The following is an 18320-nucleotide window of genomic DNA, read 5'->3' as shown; positions in this document are numbered from 1 at the left end:
ACACACACACACACACACACACACACACACACACACACACACACACGGTCTGTCTGTCAGTAATCCTGTCCGTGCTATTCCAAACCCCTCTATTCTTGCAATATTGATCGTTCTCCCACTTTTCAATCAATCTTTCTTTCCCTTCTCGCCTCGTCTAGGAAAGGTCTGTATGTGTGTGAAGTGAGTAAGACATTGTCTGAGACAGACAGACAGACAGTGTTATTGATGGCAGTGTTTCTTTGCTACTTTTGATCAAGCTGTGCCGAGAGCATTCATGTGGTGTAATGCATCTTCCTTCCATGAGTAACCCCCGCCCCGCCAAACTCCTCTGCTCCACAGAGACAGAGAGAGAGAGAGAGAGAGAGAGAGAGAGAGAGAGAGAGAGAGAGAGAGAGATAAGGATAAGGATAAGGATAATGATGCCACCTTAAATGTGCCTGAACCGCCTTAACCACCAGTGGCAGACGTTCTTTTTTTTTACATTGTTAAAATGCTACCAAACCTAACTGGATAAATTAGTCAATGTCAGCCTAAGGAAATTGAAGTGCCAATTCGTGGAGATTTAAATTGAATGAATAAATCAATCTTTTCTCTGGGCACTAGTTTTTGGCTATATTTCTCAAATCAATCGGCACTCATGAACCCTAGTGTCCCTGTTCTGGGGTGAACACTCCCCTGGAAAAAGGGAGGGGGCCTGGTATAGACTCCGGGCGGTCAGTGAAGTATTATAGGGTTTAAGTGGTTAATGCATTAATGCAACATTACATTGAGTGCGTTCAGTGGTGTAAAGTAACTAAGTACTCAAGTACTGTACTTAAGTACAACTTTGAGGTACTTTTACTTTACTGGAGTATTTCCAATCCCCCCCCCCCCACCCCAGCAGTGAGGTGGTGTGTGTCATACTGACCCTGGGCAACAAGCGTATGGCCTGCAGGAGGCGCTGTCTGTGAGCTGAGTTGAGAATCCCGATCTCCAACAGGTCCTGGTCCTCCACCACATTGCTGCCCTGTAAGCAATACACAACAGTCAGCGGTTAGTGTTACCCAAGACGAAAAAAAAGAAAGACATGCCATAACCAGCTTACTTCCCGCCTTTTTAGAAGACAGGAAGCAGGTTGGAGTCTATTCATTCCAAAGGGAGAGTGAACGCGAACACAGCTTCTGAACCATTATTTATCCCCATGGTCACTGAACTAGATATTGGACCCGATCGTCACAACACACACACACACATATAGGCTCTATTCACAGCAGCCATATTATGAAGACATTCACAGGTGTTACCAATGATACTAATGAAGGCTCTGTTCCATTCTGGTCAAACAGAGTCAGGGTGCGGATATTGTTGCATGTTGGCCCACTGGAAACACTCTGTTACACCAGTGGGTCTACAGTTGGGGTCCAGGGACCCTCATGGGCTTCCAAATGGCCCCTTACAGGTGTGTAACTCTGAGAGTGTACAAATGGAACCAAATGGACCCGTAAGGGTCCATTTGGTTCCATTTGTACACTCTCAGAGTTATGGGGGTCGTGGAAACCACTGTGCTAGACTGGAACAGAGCCTTCATTAGTATCATTGGTAACACCTGTGAAGGAAGTGATAATATGGCTGCTGTGCATAGAGCCTATTCCCAGGATTTTCATACTAAAATGGCTTTTTTCAGAGGGACAAATCAATATCAGACGGCGCCCACTTAGGAGACCATTTGTAGGATTTGAGGACCATTTCGCCTCTAGTGGCTCCAATTGGGATGGTGTATCTTTAATAATTGAATATCTTTGGTGTTACTCCTACCCATCAAACAGTGTGTTTGTGTGTCACCACTCGGTTGATCTGGTGCGTTGTCCTAACAAACTCAACAACAACAACAACAACAACAATAAAAGAAGGAGGGTTGGGATCCGGAGGAACCGGAATCAGTTCCATCACATTTGGAACCATGTCCGGAACCGGTTTAATCACACTGTCAGAGCTGGTATGTGGACTTCACGTCTGCTATACAATTACAATAGCAGTGGCTCTCAGACTTTTTAACTTCAAGGACCACCATAACTCTGAAACACTCTCAGTGTTACAGACCTGTAAGGGTCCATAGTAGTTCACCCACACATTTTAAAAGAAATTCATTCAATTACACACCCCATGAAGCCTTGATTTCATAGAGATGTTTTTGACGGATCCCAACCCTAAAATAAATAAATATATTGTCTATTTTACCAGTTGAGGAAGACGTACTCAGTTTTTTTTACTTTGGTTAAAAGTATGAAGCAGAAGAAACAGCAGCTGCAGACCAAAACACTGTGCAGATATCTGAGTTTTAAAGCAAGTTTTCGGTCGTGACCTTGACCTTCTTCAGGCATACAGTACAGGGACAAGTGAACCATCACTTGATGCAAGACACCTGTGTCTTCTAGTGACTAGACATCCTGGGAATTGTAGTCCCAGATGTAGTGTACAACAGAGGCCATACTCGACATCAATGGAATTGTAGTCCTAGACCTAGTAGTGACTACAACAGCCTTAGACACAAGTGTCTGCTGACTGAGACAGGAAACATTGAAATTATTAACAACATGTACAAATAAAATAAAAAACAAACAAACACACAACTTAGAGAAATGCTACAAAATCTATGCAGACATCAGGTAGTCGCCATCATATAGCATAGTAGAGATTAGAATCTATTTAGTCAAAGTAGAAATACCACAGTGTAGAAATACTCTGTTACAAGTAAAAGTCCTGTATTAAAATATGACTTGAGAAAAAGTACAAAGTGCTGGCATCAAAATATACTTAAAGGACCAAAAGTAAAAGTACTCATTGTCATTATGCAAAATGTCCCATAAAAATGTGCCAAAATGATTTCGATCGCAATGCGACATGTTGTGAACTTGTAGGTCGGCTATTTTCAAGTAGCTGGCGTATAAAATAGGTTAATTGATTAATGTTTGGTTTCTATTAATAATCTAAATCTGCAAAGCAATTTGTAACTAAGGTTTTCAAATAAATGTAGTGGAGTAAAAAGTATAATAATTGCCTCTGTGAGGTAGTGGAGTATAAAGTATTGAAAAATGGAAACATTCAAGTAAAGTAAAAGTCCCTCAAAATTGTACATAAGTACAGTACTTGAGTAAATGTCCTTTTCACCACTGCATTTTACAGTCACAAATGTTTCGTCCGCCCAGCCTTCATCAGTAACGGACGAAACATTTGTGTATGTAAATTACATAAAATAGATGATTAAATACAGATTTATTTCAGAGAGCAACCTTCACAAACCCTGGCACAAAATATTTTCAGATACATACAGTATTAATTTGGGGGTCGCCTGACATGAAAAACTTTGAGAACAACTGATTTAAACAGCATAGGACAGCAAGCCCAAATAAGCAACTATACACTTTAGAAACAAGTCCCCCCAAAAGAAAACCTATAACTACCAATATTTACATAAGACTTTACAGAAAGAAAAACAATCCCAAAGTCGCTTATAATAAGCAGACATGGCAACACTGATGCACACAGCATCTCCACATTGTCAAGTGTGAAGACATTACAACAGACCTAGCTGCTCCACATTGTCTAGTGAAGACATTACAACAGACCTAGCTGCTCCACATTGTCTAGTGAAGACATTACAACAGACCTAGCTGCTCCACATTGTCTAGTGAAGACAGAACAACAGACCTAGCTGCTCCAATCTACAAGATCTACAAGATCTTGTAGACGGCACTCGGTGCCGCGCTATGAGCTTGTAGATCTGCTATTTTTGAATAGCCAAAGTATAAGATATGGATAAAGGGGTTGAAATGATCGTGACACTTTATTAACACATTTAGCCGGCGACCCCCTGGTACCCCCCAAGGACCCCTGGGGGTCCCCGGACCCCACTTTGAGAACCAATGGGCTAGTGAAGACAGTACAACAGACGTTCTGCGGCACACAGAGCAGCCATACAACGGTGTGGTGATGGCAGTGTGGTGTTGAGGAGGAGGAGATGCACAAAATATGAAACACAGTACACTTACATAACGTTTGCTCGTTTCATTTGTGCACACATTACACACACACACACACACACACACACACACACACACACACACACACACACACACACACACACACACACACACACACACACACACACACACACACACACACACACACACACACACACAACACACACACACACACACACACACACACACACACACACACACACGCGCACACACACACACACACACACGCACACACACACACACACGGGAGCCTCATCTGGCGATATATACAGTTTCACCTTTAATTAGTCTGATGAGAGACCTTTAGAGACCTTTAGAGAGAGAGAGAGAGAGAGAAAGAGCGTGAGAGATACATTAATGGTGCAGAGAAAGAGAGAGAGAGAGAGAGAGAGAGAGAGAGAGAGAGAGAGAGAGAGAGAGAGAGAGAGAGAGAGAGAGAGAGAGAGATACACTCATGGTGCAGACAGAGTGATAATGAGAGGAGTGACAGGAAGCGAGGGACAAAGGAGCGACAAGGCATGCATGAAGAGATGTGATGGAGACAATCACACACACACACACACACACACACACACACACACACACACACACACACACACACACACACACACACACACACACACACACACACTGCAGGTATAATGGCATAATGAGAGAGTCTTGATTGATCCCTTGACCTCAACTCTCTTTAGCATTCATTGTAGCAGTAAAGACATATCGATTTACCATTCAAATATAAATCAATAGTTCATCGGACAATACAGGGCCATTCATCATCATCAGATGCATGTCTTGCTTATGGATACGGGAGACGCTGTCTCTTCCATACAGAGAGGCTTCTTACAGCGGAATAGCAGGGCTTTGCAAGTTACTGGGCATTTAGAGAGGCCTTTAACCACAGTGTCCCTATTATGGGGGTGAGAACATAATGTTGTAGATAGGCTATTTCCCCCCGAAGAGATTTGGTGTGGAGGGAATACAAAAACAAAGCCTGGGAGACCTCAGTCAAAGTATACAGGGTTTAACCCATTAAGACCTGAAGCCGATTCTACCAATGTCTTCTAAATCCCAACAGTTTTCTGAAAAACGTATGCTTCTATATCAGTGGTGCTCAAACTTTTTCATATCAAGGACCCCCAAAATGATGTGTATTTGGCCGCTGACCCCCATCTAAAAATATTTTGTACCAGGGACCCCCAGAAGCAAAGATAAAAAATGTTTGCTTTAAAATAATAAATATTCAAAGATTTGCACACATTTTCACAATTGTTCAAAAATAGCAGATCTACAAGCTCGTAGTGCGGCACTCGGTGCCGCGCTATGAGCTTGTATATCTGCTATTTTTGAATAGCCAAAGTGTAAAATAATGCTCAAATCTAAAAATGACACAGATGCGTTCCAGGTCTTGGTGGTAAATGAACTGTGAATGTACTGTAGCGTCTTTCTCCAAAGCACTTTACAATGTATTTCACTTTCACCCATTCACACACCTATTCACACCCCATTCACACCCATTCACACATCGAAGGCGGAGGAAACCATTGCAAGGCACCAACCATGCTCATCGAGAGTAGTTAGGTGTTTAAGTGTCTTGCTCAAGGACACTTCGAGCAACACCCTTACCGGTCTGTCAATCTGAGAGTGTAAATGAACTCCATTTGTACACTCTCAGAGTTAAATGAACTCTAAAGACAATATCAAATGGGGATCTGTGATCCAATGCATATCAAACTGGAGTCTTTAAAATGAAAAAGTTGAATCACCGCCCTAAGCTGCCAAAAATGAAGATAAAAGGTTGACACCTATACCCCAAACCGTTTACTATTTTCAGTTCATCAGCTCAGTCATGTATATATCATGGCTCGCCTATCATTGTTTATTACATTTTTAATATCAGTTACCTTCGATACGGGTATGTTTATAAACGTCAAGCTCTGTAGAGACTATTTCTTTGCCAAAAAGATCTACAATTTGATCATGTCTGGCTATACATAGTCCATCGTATTGTATGTGGGTCTTAGAAATGTAAATGGTTAAGAATCAGTGTATTAAACAGCATGGCTCATGACTGGCTTGGAACCAAACTGACAGGTTGTGTTTCGTCTGAAGGACCCGACTGAAATGTCTTCACCGCTGGCAGTGTTCCTGAACAAGGAGTGGGAAACTGAGTGATGGGCAGATGTACAGCAAGGCATGCCAACTTCCCCTGAAGCTTTAAACTTGTCCAATGTTCTAATTGATGGCTTTGTTTTAAAGCCAAGAGATTGGCTCTTAGACTTTGTGTTGTTGCTGGAAGCTTGCGTGGTCCACTCACACAGAAGCCTCTACGAAGACGTGCTGCTTGTCTGTGATTACTCACTGTTGCAGCACCAAGGACCAAGGACAGCGCCGCTGACAGCTGTCCCCCCACACACACACACACACACACACACACACACACACACACACACACACACACACACACACACACACACACACAGACACATGCAATCAGACGCACACAATCACAGACAGACAGACAGACAGACGTAGCAGATCTACAACGCACGCACACACGCACGCACGCACGCACGCACGCACGCACGCACGCACGCACGCACGCACGCACGCACGCACACACACACACACACACACACACACACACACACACACACACACACACACACACACACACACACACACACACACACACACACACACTCTCTCTCACACTGCAATTGAGAGATTAAACTCTATGGGTTATACTCTATCTGTCTCTATCTCTCTGCTGTCAAGCCAGTAGAACAGATAAACATACAGTGCAGATGAAACAGGACATCAGATATCCATCACCTTTCATGTCCTTCGACCCAGAAAGGAGCCCTCAATCTCCCGTTTTGTATACAGGGCCAAACCCTTGTACATCTCTCTCCACACCACAGCTCAGCCGGGATTGAGATTGTGTATTTTTCCTTCTTTTTGTCCCAGTGCCCTGGAGTCCATTTGCCAAACACATCCCAGTGCTAGGGCTGTCACCATTACACATTGCACACAAGTTGACGATGAATTGTCCCTCAAATAATTGCGATTAACGATTTAATTGTGTGTTTGGCAACATTGTTGAACATTGGAACATTATGAATAAATACATTTTAAAAAAGCCTTTTAGGCGTTGTAATGAAAAACTGCACAGGGCAGATATGAACAATAACTTAAATATACAAAGAAATTATTGATATATTTAATAATTCTATACAGTACATGTAAGAATAGCAGAAATAGCTGATCTACAAGCTTGTAGATCTGCTTGTGGATTATGCAAAAAATAATGGCGATAATCTCAAATAACTGCTATTAGACGATTATGTACAGTAACAATTGTGACAGGCCAGCCCAGTGCAGCTGTCTCCATGGACCATAATAATATCCACAATAATATTCTGCCCAGTGCCTGTCAGACAGCAATCTGGCCCTTGCCAGAGGCTTGCAGGTGATACACAATTTCATTCCATTAAGAGGTGTGGAAAGAGATGTTCATCTAAGTAACCTCATGTATTACATTTTAACTGCCGGCCGGTCAAACAAACCAAATCATCTCTAAAGTAAAACGCCACACGGCAAAATCCTCTGTGTTCATTTAACTCTGAACATGCTTTATGATGGACCCTTAACCCTTTCAATCCGGGAAATCACTGTCATTTTAGATTTTTTGGGCTATTCAAAAATAGCAGATCTACAAGCTCATAGCACGGCACTCTGAGCTTGTAGATCTGCTATTTTTGAAGAATCATGAAAATTTGTGCAAATCTTATCTAACTATATAAATGGCGACCGACTTCCGCACCCTCGGTGAGGACACCCCACAGCTCTGTTATCGAATAAACAACGCACCGCCAGACCACATGTCGCCAACTGACTCGCCACGGCGACCGCGCTGAATTTACGCGTCGCGTACGGGACATCTCATTGCTCACTACACCTTTTCCACCGCGCAACATAATTAATTCTACTCACCAAATGTCGGACAAAACGGAAGGTGAATCACTTTCGTACCGTTTACCGTGCACACCACCGACACCGAACGCCGACGGGTTTCGCCGAAACAACACGAGCGGCCGCCATTGCACTCTGCCCATCTCCTCCACAACACCACACACGCAGCTCCTTTGCTTCAACTCCCCCCCCCTTCTTACGTACCTCCTTTGTTCCACCCAGGCCGTTACTTTCACTTCACTCATGTCTCGATCACAATATGTCCGTCCTTCACGTGCCATGTTCATCCCAAACACACAAACAAACAGCGACGGCCACAGCACAGCACGTTGCCCAGGCTAATGTGGTAAACAAACCGTTCTAGGTTCATGACACCAAAGGACTCGACAGTGATGTCATCATTATGCAACCCGGAAGTACAAATACCAAGGATACGTCAGTGATGTCAGTCGGGTTGCCAGGCATGCCAGGTTCTCTAAAAACAAGCGCCAGAAACAAGCAACCACCTTCATGACAAAAAAAAACCCACCGTAGGGGTCCGCAATGTTCCAGGGGTGTCCCCGCGCGTCCCAACACTCCACAGGGGGTCAGTGGACCAGCAGGGGGTCCGCGGACCCCCTGTGGACCCCCTGAAACATAAAAAATATTATTTCTTCTAATTTTTTCCTTTTTCAAAAAAACTTTTCCACAGTTTTACTCCGGCGATTTGGGTCCCCCAATATACACGCGGCCACGCTGGGCCCCGTGCGCGGCTGGGGTTGAGGGGGGCGTAGCCCCCCGAAACTCTAGTATATATATATATATTTTTTAAAGTGAACATTTGTAACTAAAATCTTTGTTTCTGGGGGTCCCTGGAACAAAAAAGTCATATTTTACAAATGTTCGCTTTAAAAAATATGTATTCAAAGTCAAAGATTTGCACAAATGTTCACAATTTTTCAAAAACAGCAGATCTACAAGCTGATGAGCTTATAGATCTGCTATTTTTTAATAGCCAAAGAAATCTAAAATGACAGAGACGCGTTCCCGGATTGAATGGGTTAAAGGGCTTTCTTTTTTTTTTAACTCTCAAGCGTTGAATTACCGCTGAGGATTTTTTGCCGTGCTCCAGAGCAGTCCTTGCTGTAGGGTAACTGTTGCAATAACCTTGGCCTCCCACAATGTTGGGACTGTTTCTAAACGCTGGATGGAGTCTCCCATGAGTCCCTTCTTTACACATTCCACATATTAACAGCTATGTCTGGGCCTTGGTAAACAATGGGGTTCAGAGATCACCGCCGGCCCCCCAGGCTAATCAACAGACTCCAGAGCAGCCGGCCGTGCTATATTACAGCATCAGGCCAGAGTAATGGCTCACAGAGGCGGACGCAGTGATTCGGGAGAGGGATTCCAAGGTTGGACTAATACAGTGGCTCTCAAAGTGCGGCCCGGGGACCCCCAGGAGTCCTTGAGGGTGTTCCAGGGGGTCCCCAGCGAAATGTGTTAGCATCAAAGTCACTTTTGGGCGTCTCTGGCACAATATATTTTCAGATGGGGGTCCACGGCCAGATACGTATTAATTCAGGGGTCCTTGACATTAACCCATTGAGACCTGGAACTGTCTCATTTAGATTTGAGCTAAAAAGCATTATCTTTGGGCTATTCAAAAATAGCAGATATACAAGCTCATAGCGCGGCACCGAGTGCCGCGCTACGAGCTTGTAGATCTGCTATTTTTTAAAAATCGTGAAATTGTGTGCAAATCTTTGAATATATATATTTTTAAAGCAAACATTTTTAACTCAAATCTTTGCTTCTGGGGGGTCCCTGGAACAACTTATTTTGATGGGGGTCTGCGGCCAAATACATATAATTTTGGGGGTCCTTGGCATGAAAAAGATTGAACACCACTGATATAGAAACATACGTTTTTCAGAAAACTGTTGGGATTTAGGAGACATGTAGAATCGGCTTCAGGTCTCAATGGGTTAAAACGTTTGAGAAACACTGGACTGATAAAGCCCTTGCACGGAATGTTTGTGTACAGTAGTTCCCCGTCTTCCAACATGGCTGCCTATAACATACAGAAGACACCCTTGTCTTTACAGGGCATTTTCTCTGTTTTGGGTTTCAAATAGTCATATCTTCTTCAAATATTTTCGTAAATTTTTCAATGAATGATACATCATATGAAAGCTCACATGCTGTACTGTCATAATATGTAAAAGACTTAAAAGTTACCGTGGCCCCATTGTGTCTCAAACCATTGTATTGAGTCACATAAAATGGCAATGGAAGAGATTGGTGTTCAATACTATATAAACCAAATCGCTATAAAAGAAACTACACAACTTGGTGTCTTGTTATTGGATCAGTGGAACAAGTCTCAGTGGAACAATAATGTGTCTAGTGTTTTATATACTCTACCACTGCACAGACATTAGACATTTTCTGGTACCAATGGTTACCACATTCATTCCTATTAGAGAGACACAACCTCTTAGCTCCATGTTTTAACTTTTTTATGTTTTTTTGGGGGTAAATTAATGCCCTACCTGATTATACTACAGCGTCGCACAAAAGCATCAAAAGTAGCAGATCTACAAGCTCAAAACGCAGCGCGAGGCGATGCATTTTGAGCTTGTGGATTTTAATCCTGAAAGAAACAGTTTGGGACGTTTGAGGTTTCCATCCGATAATATACTTTAATCCCAAAAGTCTTGAGTCTGCTGACAGAGAAACAGCAGTGAACCAAAAAACAAAGCTGGCTGGATTCTTTATGAATGGCTGATTTATTTATTTTATGCAAATTGCTTAGTTCCTTGCTTTGTTTACCAATGAGCTGAAAAGCCTACATTGTGTCTATTTTTTGGCGCTCAAGCGAGCAAGGCAGTGATGGTGGCGACGCTGCTGCTACTGTGTGGGGGTGTCTGTTTGTTTACCTCCGGCATACATTATTAAATACCTAGCAATCAGAAAGCATTGCAGCACTGTCTGGCATATAAACTAACAACACATAGCACTGGAAGGGGAAAGTGTTTTAGCATATATGAAGTAATGTTCACAGAATCGCTGCTGTTGTCAGCAATGGCATACAATTCATTGGCCATAACAATAGCGCCCCAGTCAAATGAACCACTTAAACCCTATATACAGTACTTAGTTAATCGGGGTCCCCATGGGCTTCTCAAAGTGGGATTCCGGGGACCCCCAGGGGTCCTTGAGGTGGTTCCAGGAGGTCCCCAGCTAAATTAGTTTAACCATTTTAACCCTATATATTATACATTGGTTAAAGTGATTTTAACAGCACACATCTTGTATTCAATCATTCATATTAAGTTGGGGAACCACTGCTCTATACTAGTACTACTACTCTAGTGGTGCACACATCACAACGCTTCACCAGAAATAGCTGATCTACAAGCTCACGAAGCGTTGTGAGCTTGTAGTTCGGCTATGTTCGCCACATGTTTGCCACCAGGATACGGAAGCCATGTGGTTAACATTCACACACAATGAAGGACAGAAGGGACATTACCATTCCACAGTGGTAGTCAAACCCATTATCAGCACTTGGAGGCGTAAACAGAGAGTACAGTACATGCACCATCTATTGCCCACTACGCCTTTCTGTTTATCCTTGCTTGTGTTCAACCCCCCCCCCTCTCTCTTTCTGTCTGCTAACTCAGCAGTATCTCAGAGCTGTCCTCTGTTCTCAGTAGGGGTGCAACAGTTCATCAAACTAATTAGTGCAATAGATTCTGATGTTTAATAAAGTAAGCTAAGCTTTAAAGTAAGTATAAGCTTTTAGTAAAGTAATCGATTTTCAAACCTAGAGGTTCGAGCTGCTACGCGGCCTTCACATGATATGTCTGAGTCATAGAGACGGGGGCTTTCTCAGTGTATTGTACCCATCTGTCTGTGTCCCTTTTGTGCTCATATATGGAGATCTCTGTAAATGTTCGCTGACGACTCAGCACTCCTGGTCTAGGGCGAGAACAAAATGCAAGTTGAGGATTAAGCCCTCAGTTCTGAACTCATTACACCTTGGTAAAACTGAATCCATTCTTTTTGGGTCCAAACATTCCCTCAGTAATGTAAATGCAAAAGATTTCAAGGTCAGGGTTGACAATATAGTAATCTCACGCAAAGAAGAGGTTACCTATTTGGGCTGTATTCATGACAACAAACTGACAGGAGAGAAAATGGCATCAAAAGTGATCAAGAAAGTCAATCAAAGAACAAGATCTTTAGGCAGAATTTCCTCTTTTGTCAACAAAAGTGCTCTCAAGACTCAAGATGCCATTTTGACTATGCATGCACCTCGGTTCTCCAAAATTTCAATGTCTCTGAAAACTAAGCTGCACACCTCCCAAAAAAAACTGATTCGACTACTTCTCGGCCTTAAAACCCATGACCCACCTAATTCCAACACACTTTGCTAGGCTGGGATGGCTCAGGGTAGAAGACAGGGCTAAGCAATTAAATGTTTTTTTAAGGTAGTCAAAGGGGCAGTGCGCTCAATTCCAACGTGAGTGACACCCACAGCCACGATACTGGAGGGAGTGCAAATGATCTGGTAACACCCAAATATAGAACAAACATGGGGAAATTCTCATTCTACTACTCTGCCACCAATATGTGGAATTCCCACATCCATTAAGAAATGTGAATCACTTGATTATTTCAAAACTGGCCTGAAAAACCATCTATCAGGAGACCACAAGGGAGGATAAATGCATTGTCATTCACTGCCACTTTCTTTCCTTTTTATTCTTTGTATTATATAATGTTTTGTATTTGTTAATGACATGTATTATTGGGTTATGTTTATGCTATGCTGATGAATTGAATACATAGGACCAGAATGGAAACAAGACCCCAGGACATAGTTTGTGCTGTTTAAAATGTTGACTAATAAAGCATTCAATCAAAAGTCTATCTACCTGTGTTTTATGCCCATATATGGAGATCCCTGATGTCATCATTATATGCCCATATATTGGCAAGCCTATAAGCCTATACAGTATATGGGCATATCGGTGGTTCTGGACAACTGGATATCCATATACACCTATATATGGACATATCGGTCGGGTGCGTGCACAGAGTTTACATTGGTCGGCCCCATATATGCATATGACCATATATGGGCATAGCGGTCGGATCTGTGGCTCTGGGCAACCGGATCTCCATGTATGCCAATGGGCATATCGGGTTTGTTTATGGTTATGTCCATGTCATAGTGCCGTGGCCATGGCCCGCCACCCCATTAGAACGTTTTAACATAGGATAGCAAAAAAATAGCCAATGTACAAGCCCACGTGTCGCCATAAAAATCATCGATTTGTTGATATATATTTGAAAAATATTGCTTCTCAATTATTCAAGGAATTGGAAAAGCAATCGATTAAATAATTGCTAAGAAAATACTCAATAGTTGCAGCCCTACACAGTTCTCGTGATTTGTCTCTTGCTTCATCATTTATAAGCCGTCTATGTTTGGCCCTGTCCTCCGCATCCTCTCAGCTCTGCTGTTTTTAATCGTTTTTTCTCTGCACAAACATGTTTGTTTTCAGTCCTACACTCCTGTTCAACGGGTGAGAGAGCAGCGACGGAAAGTAGTCGAGAATCTCTCGCGTGTCAGAAGAACCCCTCCGCGCCCGTCTCCATTTGGCATTCATGAGATTTCTAGTTTTTTCGAGACGAGCAATTTATAAAAGGATTTGGAGGCGCCACAAACATGGGATTAGAGGTCCACTTTTAAATTAACCCCCTGCAGTGCACCTGGAAACGTGGATATCGACAGCACTCCTTTCTATATTACTATATTATTGTTTGCCTTCAGCCTCACCGGAGTAGTAGTACTAGGGAGCAGTAGGGTCAAATTCATTTTGCAATGCCCCGCCCTGCTACTCTCTCTCTCTAGCTCTCTTTCTGCCTCTGTCTGTCTGTCTGTCTGTCTGTCTGTCTGTCTGTCTGTCTGTCTGTCTGTCTGTCTGTCTGTCTGTCTGTCTGCCTGCCTGCCTGCCTGCCTGCCTGCCTGCCTGCCTGCCTGCCTGCCTGCCTCTCTGTCTCTCTCTCTGTCAAACCATTTGGCAACGTTTGTACACTCGCTGAATCACAAATGGAGTCACAAACTACTCCTGCTCATCCCCTCCTTTGCAGCTATTTCACATTCTAGCGTAATCCCTTCTTCTATTTGCCGTTTCCTCAAATCAATCTTCCTCTCTCCACCGTCAACTTCTTTGACTATTCCGCTCACACTCCTAAGTGTGGAGTTTAATGTGCAGCAACCTTTATAGCGGGGAGTGTTTGTGAGATGGAGGGTAATGACCTGGCGTTAAAGAGGGGCAATGGTACATCATTTAGAGGACTTTTAGCAAGGTGAATGGGCTTCCATAAAGAGGCTGGAGGACCAGTCTTAAGTGGCTGCTGCTAAGTCAGTGTTTCTCAGCCTGCGGGTCAGGACCCCCAGGGGGGTCCCCAGATGATTAGCTTAATGTGCAACATTGTTTTCTCACTCAACAGTAAACAAACCAACATACAGTTTAAGAGGGTACAGGGTATCTGCACATTTCTAAATGTATAATTTACGGACTTCAACTCATTGAGTGCCATTGATGTGTTTTTGAAAAAAAAGAGAAAAAACGTTCAGAACCCAAGATATCATCATTTGAAGATTTTGCTGCTCCATTCACTTCTTGTTTAACTTATTACTGAAAAAGGCTGTATCTCGGCTCCTGAGCACTTTTTTTTTACTATGTATTTTTCAATGTTATTATGTTATTTTCAAAAGGCAGACAATTAATGTCAACAAGGTCCAATGACCTCGTTGACATTTGTGAAACCACACAGTGCAACCCTCAGTGATTAGCACCCATCAGGGGATCAATTATACTGGAGATAAATATTCTGTGGCTACTTGAATTTTTTTTTTAAATTGCTGGCACAGTTCGCAATTTTTTTTTTATTTCATTGGCACTGAATGAGTTAAGACCTTTTTATTTCTTAATGGCAAAATTGGCGCGAAAGAGGCAAACATTGTGAAAATAGCCGATCCACAACGCCCCGCAGTGAGAGGCATTGTGAGCTTGTAGTTCGGCTATTTTCACAATATTTATCTGTGGAAAGGAGTCTAACAAAATGTATGCCTACAATTGCAAGTGCTTGGGGGGTCCCCAGTTCAAATATGATTATTTTGTGGGGTCACGGCCTGAAAAGTTTGAGAACCCTTGCTCTAAGTGGAGGCCAGGGGACATTGTTTTCGGTAATGGGCCTCCATTTTCAAACTGGGGAGATTGAAGTTTTCCTCTGCTTCCACTCGCGTTTATTATGCCTTTCACATACAGATTTTCAGTGCTGGACAAGTACTCAACCCCAGTACTTAAGTTGAAGTACTGGAGTACTTGCTTTATTTAGTATTAAAAAGTACATGCTTTTAAAACTACTTACAGCAAGTACAGCTTAAGTGGTTAATTAATGTTGAATGTACTTTTCCCGTTCCAAGTTCCTACTGTAGAAATGTAGTGGAGTCAAAAGTACAATATTTGTCTTTGAAATGTAGTGGAGTGAGAGTCACCAAGTCAAGTATATAACCGTAATAACCGATCGTCACACATTACTGCAGCATGTCTCCGTGGCGACGCAGACGGACGGCCCAGAGGGACGAGCGTTCCGTTCGTCTCCCTATTAACCATCAATCAAGCGGCCTCTCCCGTCCTCTAACTGGCCGCTGGGGGTGAGAGGCCACGCCCACGCCAAATGACCAGCACTGTCAGTCAAAGAGATTGTAACGCGGGGGTCCCGTGATGCCTGCAAAGCAACAGAGTAGACGTGGTCCGGCAGCTCCCGGCTATATTTATTACTTAACCCATTCATACCGGGAAAGCATAACCATTAGTTTATTCTCTGGCTCAAAAATAGCAGATCTACAAGCTCATAGCACGGCACTCTGTGCCGCTCTATGAGCTTTATTTATCAAGATAAAAATCTTGATAATTTGTGTAAATCTTTGATCATACAGTATATATATTTTTAAGCGAGCATTTGTAACTCAAATCTTTGCTTCTGAGGGGGGGGGGGGGGGGGGGGTCCCTGGAACTTTGAGAAACAAGCTAAAGCTGTCTCACCATGCAGGCATCCCTGGAGGAGTTCAAAGCTGAAATTGGAATTCTGCAGTTGGGAAGTGTGTGTGTGTGCGTGTGTGCGTGTGCGTGTGCGTGTGTGTGTCCTCACAAGAGAAATGTTTGGGGGGAAAAACATATTTGGGGAGTTAGGTTTACAATTAGGAGGGTTAGCATTAGGTATTTAGAGAAAAGGTTTGGGGATTGAGGTGGCGTTACAGTATGTCTGATTTATACTTAGGGTTAGCTGAAAATGTCAAAAAACCATTAAATGGCATTCATAAAATCACCATCCTAAAATGTTGATGTCCTCACAAGTATAGTAATACAAATGTGTGTGTGTGTGTGTGTGTGTGTGTGTGTGTGTGTGTGTGTGTGTGTGTGTGTGTGTGTGTGTGTGTGTGTGTGTGTGTGTGTGTGTGTGTGTGTGTGTGTGTGTGTGTGTGTGTGTGTGTATGTCACACATGCACCATGTGTCGCCTGGAGCCTAAGTCTAAACAGTCATCACAGAGATAGATGGGGGGTTTGAGGTCAAATTAATTTGCCTTCCAATTAACCTGACATTGGTTAGTAGACTTATTAAAACAGCATGATGTGTTCCTGCTGCAGTGATACTGTTTGTTTTCGATCGGGCCTAGACGTTATTTCCTGTTCTGAAAAGAACCTCATGTCCCCAGAGAGCTGGAGCAGACATATCAGAGAGATATATCACTGTGTTCCTCAAAGCTGTTACTTGAGTCAGAGTAACAATACAATACCACTGTTCAAGTAAAAGTCCTGCAGTCAAAGCTGCACTGCATGTAACATTCCTGTTCTTCCCCAGATTTGAACCCCGGTCTCCTGCACAAAGTGCAGAATTTCTCCCCTGCCTGCTCAGGGGAGGAATAGAATTTTGACAAACCAGAAACGAGATCATGTCAAACGCTGTGTCCAACCAATAGACACAGGATCTAAATGTCTCAATAGACGAGCAGGGAGACCAAATACAACCACCCCAATTGTATAAGTTATATTGTATGCTCTACCATACAGATTGGAAGAGCATTGGACTTTTTTACATAACAGAGTAAAAAGGTATTAGAATCAAAATATATTTAAAGTAGCAAAAGTAAAAGTACTCATTATGTAGAATGCCCATTTCATAATCATTATATATCATGTTATTGGACAATCATTATTAATCATCAACCACTTAAGCCCTATTTAATACTTCCGATATTCAAAAATAGCCAATTTACAAGCTCACAATGCGTTGCAGGTTGAAATGTGTTCAAAACATTGCTACCTTTTTTTTATCCCTATTCTGTGCATGTCAGAGTATAGGTGAACATTCAACCAAGACAGGCGGGCAAGGTTTCAGCGCGATCACAGTCCCACTGACTTCATACAATGTGAGTTAACGACTTGAACCCATCCATATACTGAGGGAAAACTTTAGCGGGAAAATAGCAGATCGATAAGCTCACAACGCGTTGTACGCACAAACTTTTTTGTCTTTTTTATCGCGCTTTTTTTTTTTTTTTTCTCTAAGCACCTTAACGTCTATAAGTATATCATGCACAGTATACATACATTGCTGCTATGCTCAGGCACCTTAGTTTGTTTCTTTATCTCAGGTACTTTGTAAATATGTAGATAACGTGTTTGGCCTTCTATTGTTCTCTTGTTCGATCTCCTTCCCACTTGCCCCCCTCCCCTCTTCTTCTTCTCTCTCCCCACTCTTCTTTCTATGGAACTAACGTTGCGATGGGAATGATGTACAAAAACAAATTTCACCCACTTTTTTACCTTGTAAACCTGTGATGTGACAATAAACCTGATTCTGATTCTAAACGCGTTGCAACGCAACGCGTTGTGAGCTTGTCGGTCGGCTATTTTCAGCGAAAGCTTTCCCCACAATAATAGAAAAGACCCTTGTACAAAGCCCTGAGGGACTCCACTCAACCATATGGGGTGGTTAAATATTGGTTAAATATTTCAAAAAGTATTAAATGCAAACACAGAGGGAGCGCACACCTGTGTTGATGAGGTGCTGGCCACAGCAGGTAACAGTTTTGACAAAGGATGAGGCCGCACAGCTCTTAGCCACGATGCAAAAGGTTTATTTAAAAGGAAACCAACGTTTCGACAGTAAAGTCTAAAGCTGTCGGCCTCATCCTTTGTCAACGAAAAAAAAGTATAAAATAAACTTGGTGCTGATCGGTCCAGCATTTTTGGGGGAGCT

The 18320-nt window shown here is 42.7% G+C and overlaps 1 protein-coding gene across 1 annotated transcript in view; it reads right to left on the bottom strand.

The window, feature by feature from the left end:
- anks1b (ankyrin repeat and sterile alpha motif domain containing 1B) overlaps nucleotides 1-18320 on the bottom strand; it is a 316968-nt gene that overhangs the window by 64146 nt on the left and 234502 nt on the right. Inside the window, 1 exon segment of the mRNA XM_084049725.1 lies at nucleotides 908-1006. Within this exon segment, the coding sequence (XP_083905851.1) occupies nucleotides 908-1006 (99 nt within the window).

Source organism: Gymnoscopelus microlampas (assembly GCF_963454915.1).
Source record: "Gymnoscopelus microlampas genome assembly, chromosome: 23".
NCBI lineage: Eukaryota > Metazoa > Chordata > Actinopteri > Myctophiformes > Myctophidae > Gymnoscopelus > Gymnoscopelus microlampas.
This window is presented reverse-complemented; position numbering and strand designations above follow the sequence as displayed.